Genomic DNA, 23,271 nt, shown 5'->3' on the forward strand with positions numbered 1-23,271 from the left:
TTTAAATAATAATGGCCTCATTTGCAACTTCAATATTCTTTCTAATAACTCTGCAAAATTGATGTTATCACCCTTTTACGAGAGAGAAACTGAGTCTCAGAGGAGTTAAGTGTCTTGCCCAAGGGCATACATTCCCACCCAGGTTTCTCTCAGCCCAGTGCCTCCCCACCATGCCTGGAGCCAGAGGAGATAGCTGGCCAAGGTGCCTTATATAGAGAACACACAGGCATTGCTGAAATGATCAGAAATATGGTGCCTGTTATCTCAATTTTGCCCATGAGACACCTTACATTACCGCACAATGTTAATTGTCTACTGAAATAGATAATATCTTCCAGTGGACATTTAAAAACATGCCTCCCAGGCGCCAGTCTCTCCCTGATGGTATCTTTGCAACATAATTATAGGCAACAGCACCAGCCCCAAGATCCGCCAGAGCCAGGGACAGTCTCCTAAAATCTGCTCTCCTTCAGCTAAAATCCAGAAACCGACTAATGGACAGTATCGTGCTGCTTTACCACACCATACTGCATTTTAGTACATTATCTAGATAGTCTTTTCATGTGGCTCCCAAGAAAACGACTGGCTTCGGGAAATTAAAAACAAGCAAACAAACAGATTGAAAGAAAACAGAAATTGCAGAAAAGTGAGAACAGTTTGGCCAGCCAAAAAAGATTGTTTTAACCATACTTTGAAAGACTTTATGGCAATATTCATGTTCAGTTAAGTGTGGGGGGACTAATACTGCCGAGCTGTTGGTGACATTTTTTTAAACAGTTAAAAAAAAAACAAACACCTTATTTTGAACATTATAGAAATTATTTTCTCTTAACTCCTATCAAAGGAATGTTGAACAAGTAGATAGAGAACACGGCTTTAAGGGAGTTCCAGACTGCGGTTGGCCCGGAACAACCACGTGTTTTTCTGTCCTTGATTCTGCCACAGACTGTCACGTGTTTCAAGTACATTGCCCAAGTTGTTGACTACCTCACAAATTATTCAGAAATGAAGTGTTTGGTTTTTAGGAGTTAGAAACCTGTGGAAAGAAGTGAAATAAGTCAGTCAGAGAAAGTCAAATATCATGTAATTTCACTCACATGTGGAATTTAAGAAACAAAACAGGTGAACATAGGGGAAGGGAAGGTAAAATGAGATAAAAACAGAGAGGGAGGCAAACCATAAGAGACTCTTAACTGTGGGAACAAACTGAGGGTTGCTGGACGGGAGTTGGTGGGGGTATGGGGTGGCTGAGGGATGGGCATCAAGGGGGGGCACTTGATGTAAAGAGCACTGGGTGTTGGATGGAAGTGATGAGTCACTAAATTCTATCCTGAAACAATAATTACACTATATGTTAACTATCTTGAATTTAAATTTGAAAAAAAAAATATGTAAAATAAAATAAATCTGTAGAAAGAAAAACTAAAGCTTCAAAGAATAAATGCCCGGTCAAATATGAAATATTTACTAAGATTTCCTGATTGCCAGGCCAAAATCCGAACTGTCCTTCTGTCTGGGTTCAGGAAGGCTGGGGTGGAGGAATGTCCCCGAGGCCTGAGGCACTCTTGGGGGAACCACTGCCAAGCTTGGGGTGCAGCAGCTACTGATCCTTCTCTCCGCTAGCTCCCACGCCGTGGAGGACAGAACAAGGCATCCTGTGCCCACCTGTGCTTCTACATTCTGTATGTCTTTTTTTTTTTTTTTGAAGATTTTATTTATTTATTTGAGAGAGAGAGCACGAGCAGGGGGAGAGGGAGGAAACAGACTCCCCACTAAGCAAAGAGCCCGATGTGGGACTCGATCCCAGAACCCTGAGATCGTGATCTGAGCTGAAGGCAGATGCTTAATGACTGAGCCACCCAGGTGCCCCTACATTCGTATGTCTTGCTCTGCTTAGAATCTGGGTTATCTGCTTCCTGTATCAGGAAGCAGTTAAAACTAACTGACCAAAGATGGCAGTCAGAATCCTCTGGGATACCCTACGGCATCATTGGAATTCTCCTGCTCCCACCGGGCGCGATCACCAGGCTGCTTCTCCAAGCAAGGCAGAATCTTATTCTTTGGCCTCAATAAGTAAAATCCCCATGTCCACTTTCAGAATAAGGGAAACTTAGAAAACTCTTCCGGGAAGTCTCCCTAGTCTCCTCATGGAGCTTAATTGTTAAAATAATAATAATAAGGGTGTCTGGGTGGCTCAGTCGTTAAGTTTCTGCCTTCGGCTCAGGTCATGATCCTGGGGTCCAGGGATTGAGCCCCCTGTCGGGGAGCTTCCCTGCTCGGCGGCGGGAAGTCAGCTTCGCCCTCTGCCCCTCCCCCTGCTCATGCGCACATGCGTGCACTCTCTCTCTCTTAAAAATAAATATTTAAAATAATAATAATAACAATTAAGCACAAGCTTTAGAGGTAGACAGACATAGATTTGAATCCCACCTCTTTCAGCTGGTTGTCATAATTAGCCTCTTGTGATCCCCCAATTGTGCCATTTATAGAATAGGACAATAATGCCTTCTTTGTAGGGCCATTGGGCAACAGAGGATTCAATAAGCAGAAGCTTCTATTATTATCATATCATGTTGATTGAATTGGTGGTAGAGCAAAATGAGAAGAGAAATACTCAGAATACAGAGTTTGGAATGATAGGAAGGAACTAGTGAATCAAGAAGTTAACAGACCCAGATCTGTCCTGGGTATTACTCATCAGTGACATGGGTGCAGCTGAAGTGGGAGAAAGCTGTGCAGTGAAGAGGACCCCCTGTCTTCACAGAAACGTCTCCACTGGGTGAACACACCCTGCCCTGAGCCTGGCTTCCTCCTCAGAGGCTCAGAAACTCGCTCCCATCCAGAAATCACGTCAGGGAAGCTGACTTGGACACACAAACTCACTCAGGCCAGTACCTAAGACCAAATGGGCCCAACAGACATGTCAGCCTACCCAGCACATTCGTTCCCTGGGGCAAGCTACGTGGGAAGGCTGGTGGTCAGAAGGCACCCAGGGAGTTTAGAATCCTAACAGAGAAGTTCGTTTTATAACATGAAGATATAATGGTACCAGGTCTTGTTTCAGTCCTGTGGGTCTCCACAATAGGGAAACCTGACAGACAGCCAGATACTCCCTGAAGATTCTGGTGTCTACCAGACAAAGCCCGAAGCGGTGTGGCCAGTATACTCTCAGAGTCTCCTCTCTCTGCCTTGGAGGTTGACCAACCTCCCTTCAGATCAACGCATTCCTTCTTTAGATCTGTGTATACCTCCATTCAGTCTCCTGCCTGAGGACTTCTCATTCATGTTCGTGTTAGAGTTCAACTCTGAGAGAGCTAGGGACACAATGGTATTTCCAAGTGTCGGTGGAGGGGCAAGGGATTGTGGGTGGGCAACTGAGAATGGCCTAGAGGGACAATAATCCCTGCCTGCCTCCCCTCTTGCAGAGCTAAAAGGACATAGAAAATTAGAACAGAATCATCTGTGTTGGAAGGGAACACCTTCATTTTACAGAAGCAACTTCCCCCAGAGCCACATGGACAGTTGGGACCACACCCTCAGTCCTTTAAACAAAAATTTCCCCTCTAGCTTCTGCCCTTTTTCTATCTTCTTTCCCTGGTCCTTATTTGGGGTGGAAGGGAGGGGATCCTTCCAAGGAGGCAAATGTGACAACAAAAGTGTAAAAACTAGAGTTTGATGTTTTCCCTTGATACTCCCAGGTGCAAAGTTAACCCCAGACTCAGGGCACAAGCCCGTGGAGGAGTGAGCAGCACATTGTTCTTTGAGCCTACCAGTCTCTCTCTAGAGGGTTCCCTAGGGGACTCTGGTGTGAAGCCTTCCACCTGAATGCTTAGCTGGGTCACAGGCATCTCACCAAGCTGCTTCCTGTGCCCAAAGCAATCACCAAAAAGTTATGATATTTATTTATTTTTAAGATGTATTTCTTTATTTAAGAGCGAGAGAGTGTGCGCATGCAGGGGGAGGGGCAGAGAAAAAAATCCTCAAGCAGACAACCCGCTGAGCACAGAGCCCTACAAGGGGCTCAATCCCAGGACCCCCGCCCCGCCCCCCCAGATCAGGACCTGAGCTGAAATCAAGAGCCGGCCAGCCACTTAACCAACTGAGCCATCCAGGTGCCCCCAAAGTTATGATTATTTAAAGGAGCATGGAATTTGGGGCTGACGGACAGCCAGAGCCCCATGGCCTCACCCTTCCCTGGGCCTGTCCCTCCCCTCCCTCTGTGTGGCTGGGCCACTTGCTATGTCACTTCAGTCTGCATTTCATGTCACAAAGCATTTTTCCTCTCTATCCTGGCACAGTGGGTGGAGGCTCTGGAGACCACAAAAACTCTTCTTCTTTTTTTTTTTTAGATTTTATTTATTTATTTGTCAGAGAGAGAGAGAGAGAGAGCACAAGCAGGGGGAGCAGCAGAGGGAGAGGGAGAAGCAAGCTCCCCAAAGAGCAAGGACCCAGATGCGGGGCTCAATCCCAGGACTCTGGGATCATGACCTGAGCCAAAGACAGACGCTTAACTGACTGAGGCACCCAGGTGCCCCAACCCTTTGCTCTTCTATTTGAAGTCAAGCTCCCTAGTGCTGGTGCTGGGTCACCTCTTCCATAAGTACTTACTGATTCATGCCGTAGGTGTCACCAGCAAACATATGCAATTAGTGACGGAATATATCCTCTGTGTAGGGCTCTGGCCAAAAAATGTTCTTCCAGAATCTAACCTTAAAGAAACAGACAATCTAGACTGTGTGAGACTGTCTACAAGACAATGGCCTGGATTCTTTAAAAAGAAAATCAATGTAATGAAAAGCAACAAAAGATTACAGATTGACGCCATCTGACAGAACTGTCTGGGATGGTGGAAACCATCACATCTGGACTGTTCACTAGCCACATGTGGCACCTGAGCACCCTGAAATGTGGCCAGGAAGACTGATGAGCTGATTTTTAAATGTATTTAATTTTAATTAATATCAGTGTAAATAACCACACATGGTTACTGGGTCCTATATGGCACAAAGCATAGTTCTACATTAAAAAAAGGTGGCTCAGGTGGTGAAGCGTCTGCCTTCGGCTCAAGTCATAATCCCAGGGTCCTGGGATCGAGCCCACATCGGGGGTCCCTGCTCAGGGGGGGAGCCTGTTTCTCCCTCTGCCTGCCACGCCCCCTGCTTGTGCGCTTTCTCTCTGACAAATAAATAAATAAAATCTTGAGGGAAAAAAAGATGAAAGAAATAAAAGAATAAAAGAACCAAACACAATGCATGAACTTTGTATTCTAGATCAGAGGCAGGAAAAAATATTTCAATGGCTATAGAAATATGTAAAGGCACACTGTGTATGATAATCTTGACCTAAGATTAATTTTCTTAGGTGTGATTTGGTGTTTGGGTTTTATAAGGGATGGTCATTATTAGGAGCTGTGGGCTGAAGTAGTTAGGGATGAAGTGTGTACTACTTACTTTCTAATGGTTCCATACACACAAAGAGACAAAGCAGATGGGGCACAATGTTAGTCACTGAAATCCGGCTGAAGGATGTACTGCTATGCATTGTACTCCGCTTTTAACTTTCCTGTGGGTTTGAACATTTTCAAAATAAAAAGTGAGAAGTAAAAAGAAAAAGGAGGGAGGCAGACAGCTATAAGAAGTATGATAGTAACAAAGCAAGGCTTACCACCTTCCCCAGCTTCCAAACAACTGTGTTCCAAACATGTATATGCAAATCAGTTGCCTGGCACTCTGAATGGGATTTCCCTCCCTCTTATTTATAACTAACTGCCTCTCTGGGAAACTGCAACTTACTGTCAAGAAATACACCCGGCCCCCAACAAAGGAACTGTCACTCCTTGGATAGAAACTCTGTGATTTGGGGGGGACACCAGGAACTTGCTTATCTACCCTCTGAAATCTTTGCTCCTGGGCACCTGGGTGGCTCAGCAGTTAAGTGTCTTCCTTCAGCTCAGGTCATCATGATCCCAGGGTCCTGGGATCGAGGTCAAGTCCCACGTCAGGCTTTCTGCTCAGCAAGGATCCTGTTTCTCCCTCGCCCTCTGCCTGCCGCTCTGCCTGCTTGTGATCTCAGTCTCTCTCTTTCTCTCTCTTTCTGTGTATCAAATAAATAAATAAATAAATAAATAAATAAATAATAAAATCTTTGCTTCTCACATTTCTGATTTGGGAAACTTCAGGAAGTTCCTTTCACAGACAACAGGGCCCAAAACCAAAATTTTCTATTTGAAGTCCTTGTTTACTTTGCAACATGTTGGTGGCTTATAAGTTCTATATTTATAAATTGGTCACAGAGGTAACTACAAGTCAAGCAGATTGTAAATGCTACAGGTTTTGAGGGCTGCAGTAACAAAGGCAATGTTCAGGGATGAGTTGACTCTTAAGTCAGGTCTTTTTTTTTTTTAAGATTTTATTTATTTATTTAAGAGGGAGAGAATGAGAGAGACAGCATTAGAGAGAGGGTCAGAGGGAGAAGCAGACTCCCCGCCGAGCAGGGAGCCCGATGCAGGACTCGATCCTGGGACTCCAGGACCATGACCTGAGCTGAAGGCAGTCGCTTAACCATCTGAGCCACCCAGGTGCCCCTTAAGTCAGCTCTTAACAGCATTTCTCAAAGTGGAATCTGGTCTAGGAATCACGTTAGTACTACACAAAAAGACAGATTCCCCTGGATCATAATGTCCATATTTAACGAGTGCCCCAGGTGATTCTTGTGCACACAGAAGTTTGAGAACTTGAAGTGAGGAAAGAGGTATGTGAAGAGAAGCCTGAAGGGTATTCTGATAGGTAAGGTACCCTGGGCAAAGGTGCAAAGTCAGAAATGAAATTGGGCTTTTAAAGAGCATAAGGAACCTGACCTTTTTGAAGGGGGAAATTCACATTTGAGATCAGGTGAGATAAAGTTGGTTAGGGAGGGTGGGGCCGGTGCATAGAGGGTTTTGGATATCAGCTCAGGGAGGTTGCCAAGTGTTTGGATACTTGCTAGATAGACAGTTGAAGGAACAAACAATGATGTTTTAGGGAAATCATCCTGGTCAGTGTGTAGGATGAATTGAAGATAAAAGAAACTCGAATCAGGGAGACCAATAAACAGGTTATTGAAGATGATCCAGGTGTGAGATAATGAAAGCCTAAACCAGGAAAGGGATACTGAATATGAAGCAGAAAGTGTGGGTGAGAAATGTTTTTGAAAGAAGAATCAGAAGATGTGGTGACTGGCTTTTTTTAAAAGAGGGCTGTAAAACGATGTGTGTAAAAGGAAGTGTTCATAATGCTCTAGGCCTGTGATAGCAAAAAACAAAAATAAATCTAATAATGTGATTTAAAAATGGGCTAAGGATTTGAACAGACATTTCTCCAAAGAAGACATGCAGGCGGCCAACAGGTAGATAAAAGAATGTTCAATGTCACTCATCATCAGGGAAATACAAATCAAAACCACAATGTGATATCATTTCACACCTGTCAAGATGGCTATTATAAAAAAAAAAAGGCAACTCTCAGCAAGGATGTGGAGAAATCGGAACTCTTGCACACTGTTGGTGGGAATGCAAAAGGGTGCAGCCACTCTGGAAAATGGTATGGAAGCTCCTCAAAAAATTAAAAATAGAACCATCATATGATCCAGCAATCCCAGTTCTGGGTAATTATGCAAAAGAATTGAAATCAGGATCTCGAAGAGATATTAGCACTACCACGTTCATTACAACTCAATTCACAAATAACCAAGACATAGAAGCAAACTAAATGTCCATTGACAGACGAATAGATGAAGAAAAGTGGTATATGCCTACAGAGGAATATTATTCAGGCTTCTATAAAAATGGAAATTCTGCAGTAAGCAACCACATGAATGAACCTTAAGGACATTATGCTAAGTGAAATGACCAAATCACAGAAAGACATGATTCCATTTATACGATATCTGAAGTAGACAAATTTAGGGGTGCCTGGGCATCCGACTTTGTTTTGGTTCAGGTCATGATCTCAGGTGATGGGATGGAGCCCCCAGTCCATCTCAGTCAGGAGAGCTCAGCAGGGAGTCTGCTTGAGATTCTCTCTCCACTTCTGCCCAACCCCCACCCCCACCCCCGCTGTGTGCGTGCACACGAGTGCAAGCTCTCTCTCTAAATACATCTTTAAAAAAATAAAATAAAAATATGGGGCACCTGGGTGGCTCAGTTGTTTAAGTGTCTGCCTTCAGCTCAGGTCATGATCTAAGGGTCCTGGGATCAAGTGCTGTATCCGGCTCATAGGGCTCTGTGCTCAGCAGGGAGTCTGCTTCTGCCTCTCACTTTCCCTCTGTGCTCTCTCTCTCAAATAAGTAAATAAAATCTTTTTTAAAAATAAGATAGACAACCTTATAGAATCAAAGAGTGGAATAGTGGTTGGCAAAAAATGGGGGAGGGAGGAATTGGGAGTTACTAATCAATGGGCCTAAGCAAGATGAGTACATTCTAGAGATTGCTGTACGATACAGTACCTCAACTGCACACTTAAACATTTGTATTTTTTTAATTGCATTATGCATTTAAAAATTTGTTAAGAGAGTAGGTCTTACGTTAAATCTTCCTGCCACAGTAAAATAAATTTAAGTCATTTGCAAAACTGTAGTTTAATGATTATTTATGAGCAACAGCCGCATCTGGGAAGATGGCAGCCAGCCTGACCTCCCATACCTGGGTAACAAACATTTTGGGCTGAATACCTTGAGAACCATGCTGATTGTCTTTCCTCGGAGGGTATAAGTTATAGCCTCTCTATCAAGAGACCTGGGCAGAGCTGTGTTTCCCATGGGCTTGCTGTTTTCTCTTCTCTTCCTGACAACAGCCCAGAAAACAGAGCTATTTTGCTTGCCAGGAAACTCATGTCCCCTTAAGTCTTTAACTAAGGTCAGAAAAGTTATAGGCTGGAAAATTTAAGTCATTTGCAAAACGGTACTTTAATGATTATTTATGAGCAACCCCAGCAACAGATGGAGGAGGACTCCCAGTGTACTCCAGTTGATTTCCAGCTCAAATGATAGACTGTAAATAGTGGAAGTGAGAATGAGGAACGGTCTCTTGTTTTCTACCTGTACTACTGTGGCCATTATCAAATGATAATAACTGACATTTAACGGCAGGAGTTTTTCTAAGGGTTAGTCTCTTGATCGAGTGTCCCTGAACCTGACTGATAATGGGTCATATGGTAAATAAAAGGGCTAGCCCTCATATTCATAAGATCCTGGGTTTGTCTATCTAATTGAAGAAATAGCAAATGGAGTTTGCTAGGAGCATGAAGGATGAGGCTTGAGCTTCTATTAGTAGAATAATTTATGGAATCTATGGAATAATTTTTAATCTTAGTTCCATAAAACCTTTAAAGATAATGAGAAATCTATCTGGGGAAGGATTTAGGCAGGTGAAGTCATGTGGAACAAAGAGCCTCCAAAGGATCTTTCTATTCCAGAATTACTTGAAAATAAAATTCGAACCGTGTAAGTTTGAAAGCCTTGAAACTCTGCGTAGATTTTTTATTTTATTTTTTTTAAGATTTTATTTATTTATTCATGAGAGACGGGGGGGGGAGAGAGAGAGAGAGAGAGAAAGAGAAGCAGAGGGAGAAGCAGGCTCCCAAGGAGCAGAGAGCCCGATGCGGGACTCGATTCCAGGACCCCGGGATCACGACCTGAGCCCAAGACAGACGCTTAACCATCCGAGCCACCCAGGCGCCCTCTGCGTAGATTTTTTTAAAAATAGTTCATAAACTACATTTCCCAGGAGGCCTCGCGGGCAAGTTTCTGCACTCTACTAGGTCTCTTCGCCGCGAGGTAAGCTGGGAAATGTAGTGCTCCAAGCCGCCCCGCACGTGACGCGTGCGGAGGAACGGGGACAGGCGGTCCGGGATCCCGGGAATCCACGTGTGAGCCGCTCTTTCCCGCGAATTTGGTTTGTGCCGGGCGGGGAGGACCCCATCATCTGACCCCGACTGTGAAATGAGCTAGCCCCGGGTTCAGTCGCCCGCTGGCACCGCTCCGGGGAAGTCCCGGTGAGCGAGGCACCGCGGCGTCGCGTCCCGTTTCTCGGCAGCGGGGCGGGGTGGGGGAGAAGGTGCAAACAGTCCGGGGGCTCGGAGCTCGCGCCCTGTGCCCCACCCAGGCTGCGGCCGGGCGGGGAGGAAGCGCGTAAAGGTTGAGTGCAGTTTCCCTTTCTGCATTTTCGTCAGAGCAGCCCCAACCGGCGGTGGGCTGCAATGCCGGACTTCAGTTTGTAGGTGCCCCGGAGCCGAAGGGGTTAAAGCAAGCGACTCCCTCCCCCCACGCCCCCACCCCGCCGCCTGCTTCACAAGCCCAGGCGGCCAGCCATGGGCGGCCGCGATCACCTGTTCAAAGTGCTGGTGGTGGGGGACGCCGCGGTGGGCAAGACGTCGCTCGTGCAGCGATACTCCCAGGACAGCTTCAGCAAACACTACAAGTCCACGGTGGGAGGTGAGACGTCGCCGCGAGGGCGGGGTGGACCCCCGCGGGTGGGGAGCCGGGGGTTCCGTGGCCTTGGGTCCTTCCTCGGGTCAGGAAGTAAGTGTCTGGGATCTTGGAGGGAGGACTTGCCGGGTGTTTGATTTGCACGTTTCTCTTGGGTTTTCCCCAATTAGGTTCACCCAGTCCGAGCTGACCGCCTGGAAGGAGATTGGGCCAAGGTGTGAAGAGGAGGAATGGGGAAAGGGAGGTTGAGGAAATACGCAGTTGTTGCGTTTCTCGGGGGAATTGGGAACTCAGGTCTCCTCCTGCAACCTTCCAAGCGGTCACCCGCAAATCTCTGCGATCAGCCGAGGCCGCTGGGACCCCTCGAGGAGGCCTGGTTAGGTGTCAGCCGGGGCTCTTGGCCTGCCTCTCACGGGTAGCTGATGAACAGAAAGGTGTTGTCCGGCCTTAAGGATCCTACCTTTGTTTTGGGGATGCCTGAGTGGGAGAGCCCCTGAGCCACATAATCTGATGCTCACCAAGGCTGATGAGCGGTGTGCATTTTTGTCCATGGATTGCTTAAATAAAGGCAGCTAGAAATTATTCAAGGAATCTGACCTATCTTCCCACTCCCCTTTCTCTCAAGCTTGGGAGGGGAGAAAGGAAGGGAACACCAAGAAGTTCATTCATTTGTTTCTAGGGATGGCCTTGGGCTCAACCTTTTTTTTTCCCCCCAGAAGTAGAAATGTCTTTTTGTTAAGGTCTTTAGTTGGGAAGAGCTGGTGAAGGGGGAGAGTTAACAAACATTAAGAGAACTTTTTTTAAGGAAAAAAACCCTGCACTAATGTAAATTTTGAAGATGGGTGCTGGTGATCGTTGTAGAATTTTTAAAAAATTAACAAGCATTAACATTGCAATGAAAACATCCTCTTGAGAACATCCAGCAGCATTTAGGGTTTGAAGTTTGAAAGACTATTTCCCCACCATTCTGCCCTCCACTCCTAAATAATATGAGGGCTCTTATTTCATGGGTTTGGTTAAAAGTGTTTCACTAATTAGTTTTTAGCAATTGCCCTAGTTTTCCTTTGGTAAGGAATAATGGCTTTGGCTAATTTTTTTTTCAGTGTTTATTCTAAATTTCCCCTAGCTTTCATTTCTGTCACAGATGTGGAAAATGTACTTCCAAATCTGGGAAGTTACTCTGTTTCTCCTTCTCAAAAGGTTTTCCCCCTGGCATACTCTTTCAGGCTTAGCTCCTGGAGTCTCAGCTTCTACAGATTCGCACACAGCTCTCAAGTACCCTCCATACCGTGTCTTCTTCCTTGGAATCCTCTGGGACCTCTTCCCTTGACCCCATCTGTTACCATCCAAAATCATCCCTACAGCCTCGTGGAGCGTGTAGAGTTCCCCCCAGTGTTTTTCTCATTATACAATTGGATTAGAAACCAACAGTGAAATTGAATGTGGAAGATGCAAAATCCACCACACTTACCTCATTTCCCCCTTTTGCCCTATCATCTCTTCCCCCCTAGAAAACCCCCTAGACCTTCCAGAAACTGTTTAACTTGAGATTAGGAGTTGTTTTCATAATTGCTCCCACCCACCTATCCCCAGCCTTAGAGACAAGTAGTATCAAATACATTAGTTTGTCGAGAGAGTAAAAGCTGAAGACCCCTTCAGAGAGTGGTAATGAATGATCTGTGCCGGAGGCACCTGGAGGCATCTGGCTGCCCCAGTCAGAAGACCCATGTGCATCTTGATCTTGGGGTCGTGAGTTCAAGCCCCACGTTGGGGGTAGAGTTCACTTAAAAAATAACAATAATAATAATGATAAAATTAGAAATGTTTTAAAAAAGAAAGAATTGTCTGTTCCACACTTAAAGCGTGCATGTGGGCTCATCTCAACCCATTGAGAGTTTAAAAATAAATAGATACATAGGACTGGAGTTGTGTGTCTCTGGGGTTATAACTGCATATTTGATCTGAGCTTATTCATGGATTTTTTTTAAAGGTAAATTTTATTCAATTGTACATGTATTTTCAGTGGATTTTGCTCTGAAGGTTCTCCAGTGGTCTGACTCCGAGATGGTGCGGCTCCAGCTGTGGGATATTGCAGGTAGGCTGGGAAGATGGGATAAGAACAAGGGAAGAAATTTTGGTTTAATCAGCAAGCTCTCAGAAAAAGTGGGGTAGCAAAACCAGAAGTTTTGTTTTGTTTTTTTTAAGAGTTTATTTATTTACTTATTTCAGAGAGAGAGCAAGAGTGGGGAGAGGTGTGGAGGGGCAGAGAGAAGCAGACTCCCCACTGAGCAAGGAGCCTGATGCAGGGCTCGATCCCAGGACCCTGGGATCATGACCTGAGCCGAAGGCAGACGCTTAACTGACTGAGCCACCCAGGCGCCCCAAAACCAGAAGGCTTTTTCCTGGAGCTGGAATGATTGAGTTGTTCAGAGGACACATAAGCTGAGTGGATGTAGAGAGTTTGTAGATATTTTTTGTAGATGTTTTGCCCTGGATAAATGTAGAGCCCTTTGTCCCTGGGTGGAATGGCTGGCAAGGTGATAGATTGTCCAGACCGTGGGTGGGTGCTCTCACAGCAGAGGGAGGGTGCTTTTTCTAGCGTTTCAGCTGACCTTGGGGAGAAAGAAGATTCCCCAGAAAATAGAAGCAATAATAATAATAGGTGACTTTTACTATGTGCCAAGCACTTTCCTAAGCATTTGAGATTCAGTGACTCGTTAATCCTCATCACAACCTTGTGAGAAAAGCTACTGCTTCTGTCCCCGCTCTACAGATGAGGAGTCTGAAGCACTGAAAGCCTCCCTTGCCCAAAGCCCTACAGATAGTAAATGACAGAGCAGGGATTTGGACTTGGGCGGTCTGGGTGCAGAATCTGGACTCAGCCACAGTGCATACTGCCCTCCCCGACAAGGAAGGTAGAAAGGGCAGGGTGTCGGAGGGGTTATGATACTGGTTCTCAGTATCACTTTCCCAAGGGCTCCCTGCTTTCTTCCCAGGGCAGGAGCGCTTCACCTCCATGACTCGACTGTACTATCGGGACGCCTCAGCTTGTGTTATTATGTTTGATGTTACCAACGCCACGACCTTCAGCAATAGCCAGAGATGGAAGCAGGACTTGGACAGCAAGCTCACCCTGCCTAATGGAGAGCCTGTGCCCTGTCTGCTCTTGGCCAACAAAGTATGTGGTCAGTCTAGGGAAATGGCCCCTGGCTTCTCTCTGTGGTCAGAGAGTAAGCATGTCTAAAACGCTCTCTGATTCTGGGCATCCATTTCCCCTTCTCAAGTTGGCAAACTCATCTCTACCTTCTTTCAAGGGATGCTGGGACTTTCTTTGGGAAGAATGTTGGCCAGGTTTTAGCTGCTGGTGTCCTTAGCCACTGGTGGAAAGGTTTTACATCCGGAAGTATTTGAGCAGTGTTCCTATTCTCCGGAAGTTTATGGTGTTGCCTTTTTATGTACTCTCTTTGCCAGTGTGACCTGTCCCCTTGGGCAGTGAGCAGAGACCAGGTTGACCGGTTCAGTAAAGAGAATGGTTTCACGGGTTGGACAGAAACATCAGTCAAGGAGAACAAAAATATTAATGAGGCCATGAGGTGAGTAGCTCATGTTGTTCTGGGGTTAGGCACACAGATTCACCCACCTGCTGCTGCCACGCCCCTGGGACCTTCTTTTCCTGTTTCTGAGCAAACAAGAGCAGGCTGAGCCACTGGAATGCCAGCTTCTGAAGGTCAGGGATGCTGTCCTTTCTCCTGAGATAATGGGGGGACCAAGGGGCATTTAAACTTCATGGCTTGACTGAATGCCATCTGGTGATAAGACAGACAGAGACAGACAGTGTCCGCCGTGTCTCCCTTTCTTCCCTCCAGTTTATCGGTCTTTTGTTTGTTTGTTTTTTAGAGTCCTTATTGAAAAGATGATGAGCAATTCCAGAGAAGATATGTCTTTATCCACCCAAGGGGACTATATCAATCTACAGACCAAGGCCTCGTCCAGCTGGGCCTGCTGCTAATAGTGTCTGGCTTGTTTTCTCTCCTACGTTTAGGAGGTCTTTTCATCTCTTCCCTTCGGACGCCCACCCAGCAATCTTATTAGTTTTATTAATCTTATTAAGTACGTTTGGACTGTCTCCTGCCAGTTATCCAGGAAGGAGGACCATCGCCACGAAGGAAAGACCTGGGACTTGTGTGCCTTTCTGCATCTCGCAAATTCCTACTTGTTGCCGGCTCCCATGGCTCAGTACCTTCTGTATAAGAAAGATCACCTTATCCCTCATTTTGTGATCCCAGACTCTTGTGGGGAGCATTAGAAATCAGCACCTGTATTTTAAGGATCCTAATTGCCACCTGTTTTTGCGTTTCTTTTTCCATTTGACGGATGTGGATATCTCAGTCTGATCTGACTTCAGATTTCGAGGAAAATGAGAGCAAAGGGCATTTCCCAAATTCATCATAGGTTATTGCTTTCGGATTCTTTCTGTCTTGGACTTTGAATTTAAACCTCTGATTCTGAGATGGGCAAGAAGTGGGGCTGACTATCCATGGGTTCTGGGTCACAGGAGGTAACCCAAAAGTCACTATTTTTGAAGCTTCTAAAGTCATAATTGGCTTTCTCTTGTCTTGGCTTCAGGAATAGTCAAGCTTTTAAACTACCTGTTGTGTGTGATGAGAGCATTTCTTTCCCCAAAGAAACAATTGTCCCATTAGGGTTTTCTAGTATCTCCCTCCTGGTGGGTTTCTGGGTTGATGTCTTGATGCCTAATGCTGCAGGGTGACATCACTTGGCTGTGGTGCCCTGAAATAGGTCTGTTCCTTACCGCCCTGGGAGTCTGAATGGAAGAGGGAGAGGTTAACAGAACAAAATCCTGTGGGGCCACTTGCTTCTGAGCACTTTGGGTGCCTAGCACTTACCAGCCATAGGAAACAAATTTTATGTACAGACCTTTGCCTGAGTGGGGAGAGTAGATAGAGAGAAAATCATTAGGGAATTTAAGTGCTAAATCGGGTAGGGTTTTTCGTATCAAATCACTTCTCGACAGCTTCATTTGTTGAATTCTCACAGGATGGTGATTTATGACCTACCCAAAGTTATGAATATTCTTTGTGAACTCAAAGACCTAGAGTTCTTTGAAAGACACTTATTTTAAATGTGTGTCCTAAGTAAGTGGTTCCCGAATCAACTTATCAGAACCACCTGGGAAGTTTATTAAATTTTTTTTAAAGATTTTATTTATTTATTTGACAGAGAGAGACAAAGCGAGAGAAGGAACCTAAGCAGGGGGAGTGGGAGAGGGAGAAGCAGGCTTCCTGCAGAGCAGGGAGCCCGGTGCCGGGCTCGATCCCAGGACCCTGGGATCATGACCTGAGCCGAAGGCAGATGCTTAACAACTGAGCCACCCAGGCGCCCCTGTTAAAATTTTTTTAAATAAAATGCGTACGTTTTAAGATTTCTGGGTCCCAAACTCAAGCCTCCTGAATCAAAATTTCCAGAGTTGTGGTGTGGGAATATATGGTTGTTGTTTTTCAAAGGTACCCAGGTCATTTGACCAGCCTGGTTTGGAAAACATTGCTGGAGAATTTGGTAAAGATGCAGAGACCCAGGCATTCCCTGAGTAAATGGTCCTGGGTTTCCCTATGCTCTGTTTGCTCTCCAGGTGATTCCACTATACCCCAGACTTTGGAAACTGCTCTCCTAAGCAAATGATTAGAGACCAAATATCAGAAAGAGAACAGGAGCCAGGCCTTCAGTGGTTGGTTGGTTTGTCTGCTTTTAACGCCAGTGACTAACTTTTGCACAGTGTTTTAAGACCTTGAAGTTCTCTTTTGTATTACCCTTTTCAAATAGGTTTTTATTACAATGATTCTGAAGATAAGAGTGGAATAGCAAAGTCCCTTTATGTGAAAAGAAAACTGATTTTTATTTACTGGCTTAAACCTCTGCAAAGTCACAAATAAAGGCAAAATAAGTCTTGTATTTATGGGAGTTATTGGCTTTTAATGTGAGTTTATTAAAATGCTATTTTATACTGATAATTTAAGAGTGTTAGGGAAATGGAGACTTTATTATTTATCTAATTTTTTTAAAGACTTTATTTCTTTATTTGACAGCTCAAGCAGGGGGAGTGGCAGGCAGAGGGAGAAGGAGAAGCAGGCTTCCCGCTGAGCAGGGAGGCCAATGTACAACTCGATCCCAGGACCCTGGGATCATGACCTGAGCCAAAGGCAGATGCTTAACTGACTGAGCCACCCAGGCGCCCGTTTTTTAAATACCTTCTTTTTTTTTTTTTTTAAAGATTTTATTTATTTATTTATTTGAGAGAGAGAGCATGAGAGGGGGGAGAGTCAGAGGGAGAAGCAGACTCCCCGCTGAGCAGGGAGCCCGATGCGGGACTCGATCCCGGCACTCCAGGATCATGACCTGAGCCGAAGGCAGTCGCTTAACCAACTGAGCCACCCAGGCGCCCTTAAATACCTTCTTTAAAAATGAAGGTAAATGTTACTCTATCTATTAATTTACTAGTATCAATTGCCTAATACTAATTCAGTACTTGATACGACATTCCAAATACTGCTTGGAAATGTGACCTTTGTGAAAAATTGAGTATGTTTTCTTTTCCTGTGTGTTGACTCAGGATTTACCTGCCTTTTCAAGCATTGCTAGAGGCTGGCCCTTTTGGATTTTCTCTCCTAAGCGGTGAGCATTATAGGGCTGAAAACTAAAGAAGAAATTGAAATATAACTAATTCCTCTTTATGTCCCTATCCATAAAGAAAAGGGAAAACAATTGAAGATTTAAAAAAAGGGGAAAATATTTACATGATTAGAAATACAATTATACAAAAAATAAGTATATCCTGTCATTTGGATGCTACGTCTTGATACGATTGTTTGGAACATGACTATTGTTGTAGCCTTCCCTAGAGAAGGTTCCACATTTGAGACAAGATGCCCCTCCAGCCACTCAGCTGGTCTTTGGACAAAAAGAAAACATAAGCATTTCCTGCAGAGTGTTTTTAAGAGACCCAAGGAAGGCCTGAGAACAGAGCTGTGGGATTGTGACTGCCCTGGCTTTGGACTTTTTTTTTTTTTTTTTTTAACATTTATTCATTTGCGAGAGCATGAGGGGGGGTGGGGAGAATCCTCAAGCAGACTCCCTGCCGGGCATGGAGACAGATGCGGGGCGTGATCCCAGGACCGCAAGATCATGACCTGAGCTGAAATCAAGAGTCAGATGCTCAACCGACTGAGTCACCCAGGCGCCCCTGCCCTGGTTTTGGACTTTGAACAGAATAGCTGAGTGACCAAACAAGTGGAGAAAAAGAGACCACAGGTCAAGGAAGGCCCCTCCACAGTAAGTGATGATTTACTCTTGTTACCACTAATGAGCCAGCATTACTCCCAAGATGATTTCCCGAATTCATTTGCCTTAGCTATTCTAAGGTATGTTTGGGTTCCTCATTATGTCCTATCATCTCCAGGGGCGCCTTGGTGGCTCAGTCAGTGAAGTGTCTGCTTTCAGCTCAGGTCATGATCCCAGAGTCCTGGGATCAAACCCCACGTTGGGCTCCCTACTATGCAGGGAGTCTGCCTCTCCCCGCCCTCATGCTCTCCCTCTGCTAGTGCTCTTTCGCGCTCTCTCAAATAAATAACTAAAATCTTAAAAAAAAAAAAATTTCTCTGTCCTATCATCTCCAGATTTAACTCTTCTTTAAGTGGTTGGTCTTCTGTCCAGGACACTGTCCCATCTAACATGAGGCTTTTCCTGTCTCTGTCCATTTGTAAGCAGTGGTCTGCTTTTGACATGATCTAAGGCTATGTATGGTTAGAAGGTGTAAATATCTCCATGGTATTCTATGAGATCCATTGACAGTTGCCCAAGGAAACAAACCTCAGTGCCCTTTAACCTCTCCAAGAAGCTTCAGCTACGTAAGTGACTCATTTATGAAAGCCAAGTAATCCCCAAGGGTGCAAGTTGGAACAGGTAGGAAGCCCCTAGAAAGTGATGTGTGTTGAAAAGTACTATGTGTATTCTTGCTTCGGGCATAAATCCCTGAGACTCGAGAATATATCTACATATGGCCTTCACTGGTAGAAAAACTCTGCCTTCTCTCTGGCTTTCAAGCATAATTTGAATCCTCTTGAATTTAATCTGCAGAATTTCAATATATAACGGTATTGCTCTGTATTAGGATTCACCAGGAAAACACAACTAATAGGAGATATGTGCATACGTAAAGGGATTTATTATAAGGAATTGTTTTGTGCGGTTATGGAGACTGGCAAGTCCAACATGTGGACTTGATGTTCCAGTTCGAGTCTCAGGGCCGGTAGGCTGGAGGAGCTGATATTCCAGCTTGAAGGCCATCACCCGGGAGAATTCTCTCTCACTCAGGAGAGGGTCAACCTTTTGTTTTCTTTAAACCCTCAACTGATTGGATGAGGCCCATCCACATTTACGGAGGGTAATCTGCTTTATTCAGTCTACTGATTTCAGTGTTAATCTCATCCAAAAACACCCTCACAGAAACACCCAAAATAATGTTTGGCCAGGTATTTGGGCACTCCATTGCCTTGTCAAATTGAGTATCACCTACACTTCAAAGTACTTCGTTGTGTGATGGTAGTGTTTTGTTTTGTTTAAAGATTTATTTATTTGAGAGAAAGCATACCGGGTGGGGGAGGGGTGGAGAGAGAATCTTAAGCAGACTCCCCGCTGAGTGAGGAGCCCCACATGGGACTCAGTCTCATGAACCTGAGATCATAACCTGAGCCGAAATCCAGAGTCGGACGCTCAACTGACTGAGCCACCCAAGTGCCCCATGATGGTAGTGTTATGATACCTTTTCTTCATACTCAAATTTGATTCACACTCAAAGTCTATGTGATTAGGAATTAACTACACAGTAATGAGAATAAAGAGGAAAGAACCAGTAGGAAGAGCAAGGAGATAAGGTAAGCATTTTATGATTGATCATGATGTGAGGAGGGCAGCCCAGTAGCACTGACTGCTAATATCTAATTTGATACAAACTCTTCCCTCAGATTTGTGAGTTGTGTATGCTTCTTACGCTATCTTTGAAATAAGAAGGCAAACAGTTCTTCACATTTTATGTTTGAGGGAACGATGTCTCAAAATTTGAAAGGCAGCTGGTTGAATTTGTAATAAAGCCAAGACATAACTGCAAGTCTTCAAATTTCCCATCTCCATTCTGTCATTTAGGTTTCTGGGAAACATTTGACCTGAAAAACCTATTTTAGTAAGTAAGCCCAGGGGCGCTTGGCTGGCTCAGTCAGTGTGTAACTCTTGAGTTCAGGGTTGTGGGTTCGAGCCCCGTGTTGGGTGTAGAGATGACTTTAAAATTTTTAAAGAATCTTTAAAGAAGGGAAATCAGTCCAAACATTTAGAGAAACAGAACTGACCCTTTTGAGGTTTGGAACTTCTGGTTTATGTTAGCTTTTGAGACCATGTTCATATATGGAATGGAGACATGCATGTTTCCATATTAAATTTAGGGCCCCAGTAAGTGCAGTTTGAGTAGAATGCAGTGCTCTATATCCTAAGATATTTAATCAACAAGTTCCACTTTTTAAGATATGTCACCCAAATGCAGTGACTGTCATTTAATTTTGAGTATCAGCTATCTTATTTGCAAGTACAGGGATTTTAACCTTTCCATTTTCAACTGTTGCTGCCCAGTAGCTAACATCTGAGTACTGCTATAAGCTAAGTATTTCCCTTAAGCACTTCACATGGATTATTTTTATTTTCACGATGACCCTATGATAGGTATATATATGGAAACGGAGGCACAAAAAATTCAGGCTTTGCCTAAGGTTAGACAGCTAGCAATTGGCAAACTGATTTTTAGCCTCAAGCAGTATGACTCCAGAAAATGACCCTTCACTACAGAATACACTGCATCTCCTTTTTTATGTGTGTGTTTTGGTGATGGCATCCTTGAATTTTTTCCATATAACAAATGCTCAGTACAACAGAAACAAAGACTAATTTATTAAGTGGGTATACAGATTTTTTAATACTTTTATCATGAAAAATTTTAAGTCTCGTGAAGGAAAATGAAGAAGAAAAATCCAATCCACCCATAGTCCCACAACCCAAACAAAATCTCTGTTTACAGAAATCCACCTAACCTTAGCTCTTAACACTCTTTAAAGTAGAGAGGAAGATAGAAGTCTGGAGCAGGAGAAATATACACAAGAAAATGAAATTAAATGTTTAAATTGACTGTGGCCCAATCTTTTTCTGGCTGTGATCTGAGGGCAGAGGAGCATCCTCCTCAAACCATGAACCTGCCTCCAAGGCTACTCAGCCTCTGGGGTTGTAGAAAGATGAACCAGACTCACAGCCCTTCTGTCCCATCCTTTCTTATGAGTATGGCGGAGCAAGAATCAGCAGTTTGGAGGTAGAAGTTAAAAAAGAAGCCTAGGAGAAGTTTTCTTTAACTTCCTGACAGGGTCTTCAAAGACAGGTAGCTTTCTGTGGTCCTGTGGTCAATAGAAGTAGTGTCTGTCTTTAGATCTAGTTGGATGACTTTCATAAGGTCACAGAACTAGAAGTGCCAAGGACAGAGTAAGTGCTCAAAATTTGTTATAAATCTCCCAGCTACTATAGCATAGCCTTGAAGGAAATGGGTCTTTGTTAGGGACAGGGAAGAGTCCTCAGTCGGCCACCCCAGCACTGCCACTTCTTAGCGTCTTAAGCCCTGATGGGAGAAGGAGAAGACTGCTTCCCAAAATAGAACTACAATCCTAGGGAAATTAAGCACTGAGTTTAAAAGGCCCATTAAATCTCAATTTCCAGGGAAAAGGAATGACTGTCTTTTCTGTCTCCTTACCTTTTTTTTTTTTGTTTTCATAGTTTTTCATAGTTTTACGATGTATATTGTCCGTTCAGTGTTGTCTGACGCTGCTTTTAAAGTCTAGCCTATCATATGATGTCTTCAGTTTTCCAACAGACTGGTTGTGGCTGAGACATGTGCCTACAGCAGAGCATGTGGGGATGGACAAGAGGGAACTGACCTTGAAGACTTCATTCCAGGTTCCGGTAGCCAGGGAGACAGTGTTGGAGCTCCTGAGGGCATAATTCAGTACTTGTCCACTAAAAAGTAAACTAGAAGTTCAAATAAATCTTCAGTTACTTTCTTCTTAAGAGAGAGTGTTTGTTGAAATATTTAGTGAATGAACAGGCAAATGGAAGGAAGATGTTAGCTGAAGTTGCAGTGAGGAGAGAGTAGGGTATGACCCTCACCTTGGAAGAGGAAAAGCCTTAATTCAGTGGCCATCTATCAAGTGGCCTTGAACTAAACTAGGAGGGCAAGGCCTGGAAGACCTGCCCTGAACTTTCCACCTGCCTGGACATGTTTACTATGGCCAGTTCCTTTCATTACCTAAGATATGAGTAACAAGAATATCTCTGCCTCATCTCACAATACTAAATAAAGGTATTTTCTAAAATAACAGCAATCTGCCCTAATAAAACAACCTTCAACAAAGTCACGGGTGCCTGGGTGGCTCAGTTGGTTAAGCGACTGCCTTCGGCTCAGGTCATGATCCTGGAGTCCCGGGATCGAGTCCCACATCGGGCTCCCTGCTCGGCGGGGAGTCTGCTTCTCCCTCTGACCCTCTTCCCTCTCGTGCTCGCTCTCTCTCATTCTCTCTCTCTCAAATAAATAAATAAAATCTTAAAAAAAAAAAAAAACAAAGTCACTCATGATCATTACACCACCCCAGTCTCTGCATTGGGATTTTTAACAATCATATGCTTGACAATATACTTAGTCAAAATATATTCAGACACTGATTAAGGATGCTTACTACCAAAAAAAAAAAAACAGAAGTGTTGGCAAGAATGTGGAGAAACTGGAGCCCTTGTGCAGAGTTGGTGGGAATGAAAACAGTGCAGTTGCTGTGGAAAATAGTATGGAGATTCCTCAAAAAAACACAATATGACCATATGGTTAGCAATTCGACTTCTGGGTATATACCCCAAAGAACTGAAAGCAGGGGCTCAAAGAGATATTTGTACACCCATGTTCACAGCAGCATTATTCACAATAGTGAAAATTTGGAAGCAACCCAAGTGTCCACTGACAGTTGAATTGGTAAACAAAAATGTGGCTTATACATACATTGAAATATTATTTAGCCTTTTTTTTAAAGATTTTATTTTTTATTTGACACAGACACAGCAAGAGAGGGAACACAAGCAGGAGGAGTGGGAGAGGGAGAAGCAGCCTCTCTGCGGAGCAGGGGGCCCAATGTAGGGCTCGATCTCAGGACCCTGGGACCATGACCTGAGCTGAAGGCAGATGCTTAATGCCTGAAACACCCAGGCGCAACTATTCAGCCTTTAAAAAGTAAAACATTTTGATACATGCTAAAACATGAATGAACCTGGGAGACATTATGCTAAGTGAAATCTGTCAGCACAAAAGGATAAATACTATACGATTCCAGTTATATGAGGTTTCTAGAGTAGTCAAATTCATAAAAAAAAGAAAGTAAAATGATGGGTGCCAAAGTCTGGGGAGAGAGGGAATGGGGAATTAGTGTTTAATGGTACAGGGCCTCAGGAAGATGAAAATGTTCTGGAGAGAGATGGTGGTGAGAGTTGTACAACAATGTAAATGTACTTAATGCCACTGAACTATACACTTAAAAATAGTTAAAATGGTGAATTTAATGTTTGCACTTTTTTACTGCACACACACACACACAAATTCAGGGAAGAAAGGGTAGAGTGACCTGGCTAAAGGGAGAATATAACTTGTTTAATGCTTCACTGGTAGACTGT

At 44.2% G+C, this 23,271-nt stretch overlaps 1 protein-coding gene across 8 annotated transcripts; it reads left to right on the forward strand.

Annotated features, from left to right (window-relative positions):
• Positions 1-9,836: 9,836 nt before the first annotated feature.
• RAB29 (RAB29, member RAS oncogene family) lies at positions 9,837-16,440 on the forward strand. Of its 8 annotated transcripts, none has more exons than XM_027613618.1 (6): positions 9,837-9,928; positions 10,247-10,554; positions 12,485-12,556; positions 13,458-13,639; positions 13,933-14,054; positions 14,359-16,440. In XM_027613618.1, the coding sequence occupies exons 2-6, from the start codon at positions 10,344-10,346 to the stop codon at positions 14,468-14,470; spliced, it is 699 nt and encodes a 232-aa protein (XP_027469419.1). In that variant the 5' UTR covers positions 9,837-9,928; positions 10,247-10,343; the 3' UTR covers positions 14,471-16,440. The 8 variants fall into 8 exon arrangements, with proteins under 8 accessions (XP_027469419.1, XP_027469422.1, XP_027469417.1 ...); XM_027613621.1 differs by adding an exon at positions 10,632-10,676 and having other exon boundaries at positions 9,844-10,467; XM_027613616.1 differs by having other exon boundaries at positions 9,844-10,028; positions 10,206-10,554.
• Positions 16,441-23,271: the final 6,831 nt, after the last annotated feature.

The sequence above is a fragment of the Zalophus californianus genome, chromosome 10 (assembly GCF_009762305.2).
Source record: "Zalophus californianus isolate mZalCal1 chromosome 10, mZalCal1.pri.v2, whole genome shotgun sequence".
Classification (NCBI taxonomy): Eukaryota; Metazoa; Chordata; class Mammalia; order Carnivora; family Otariidae; genus Zalophus; species Zalophus californianus.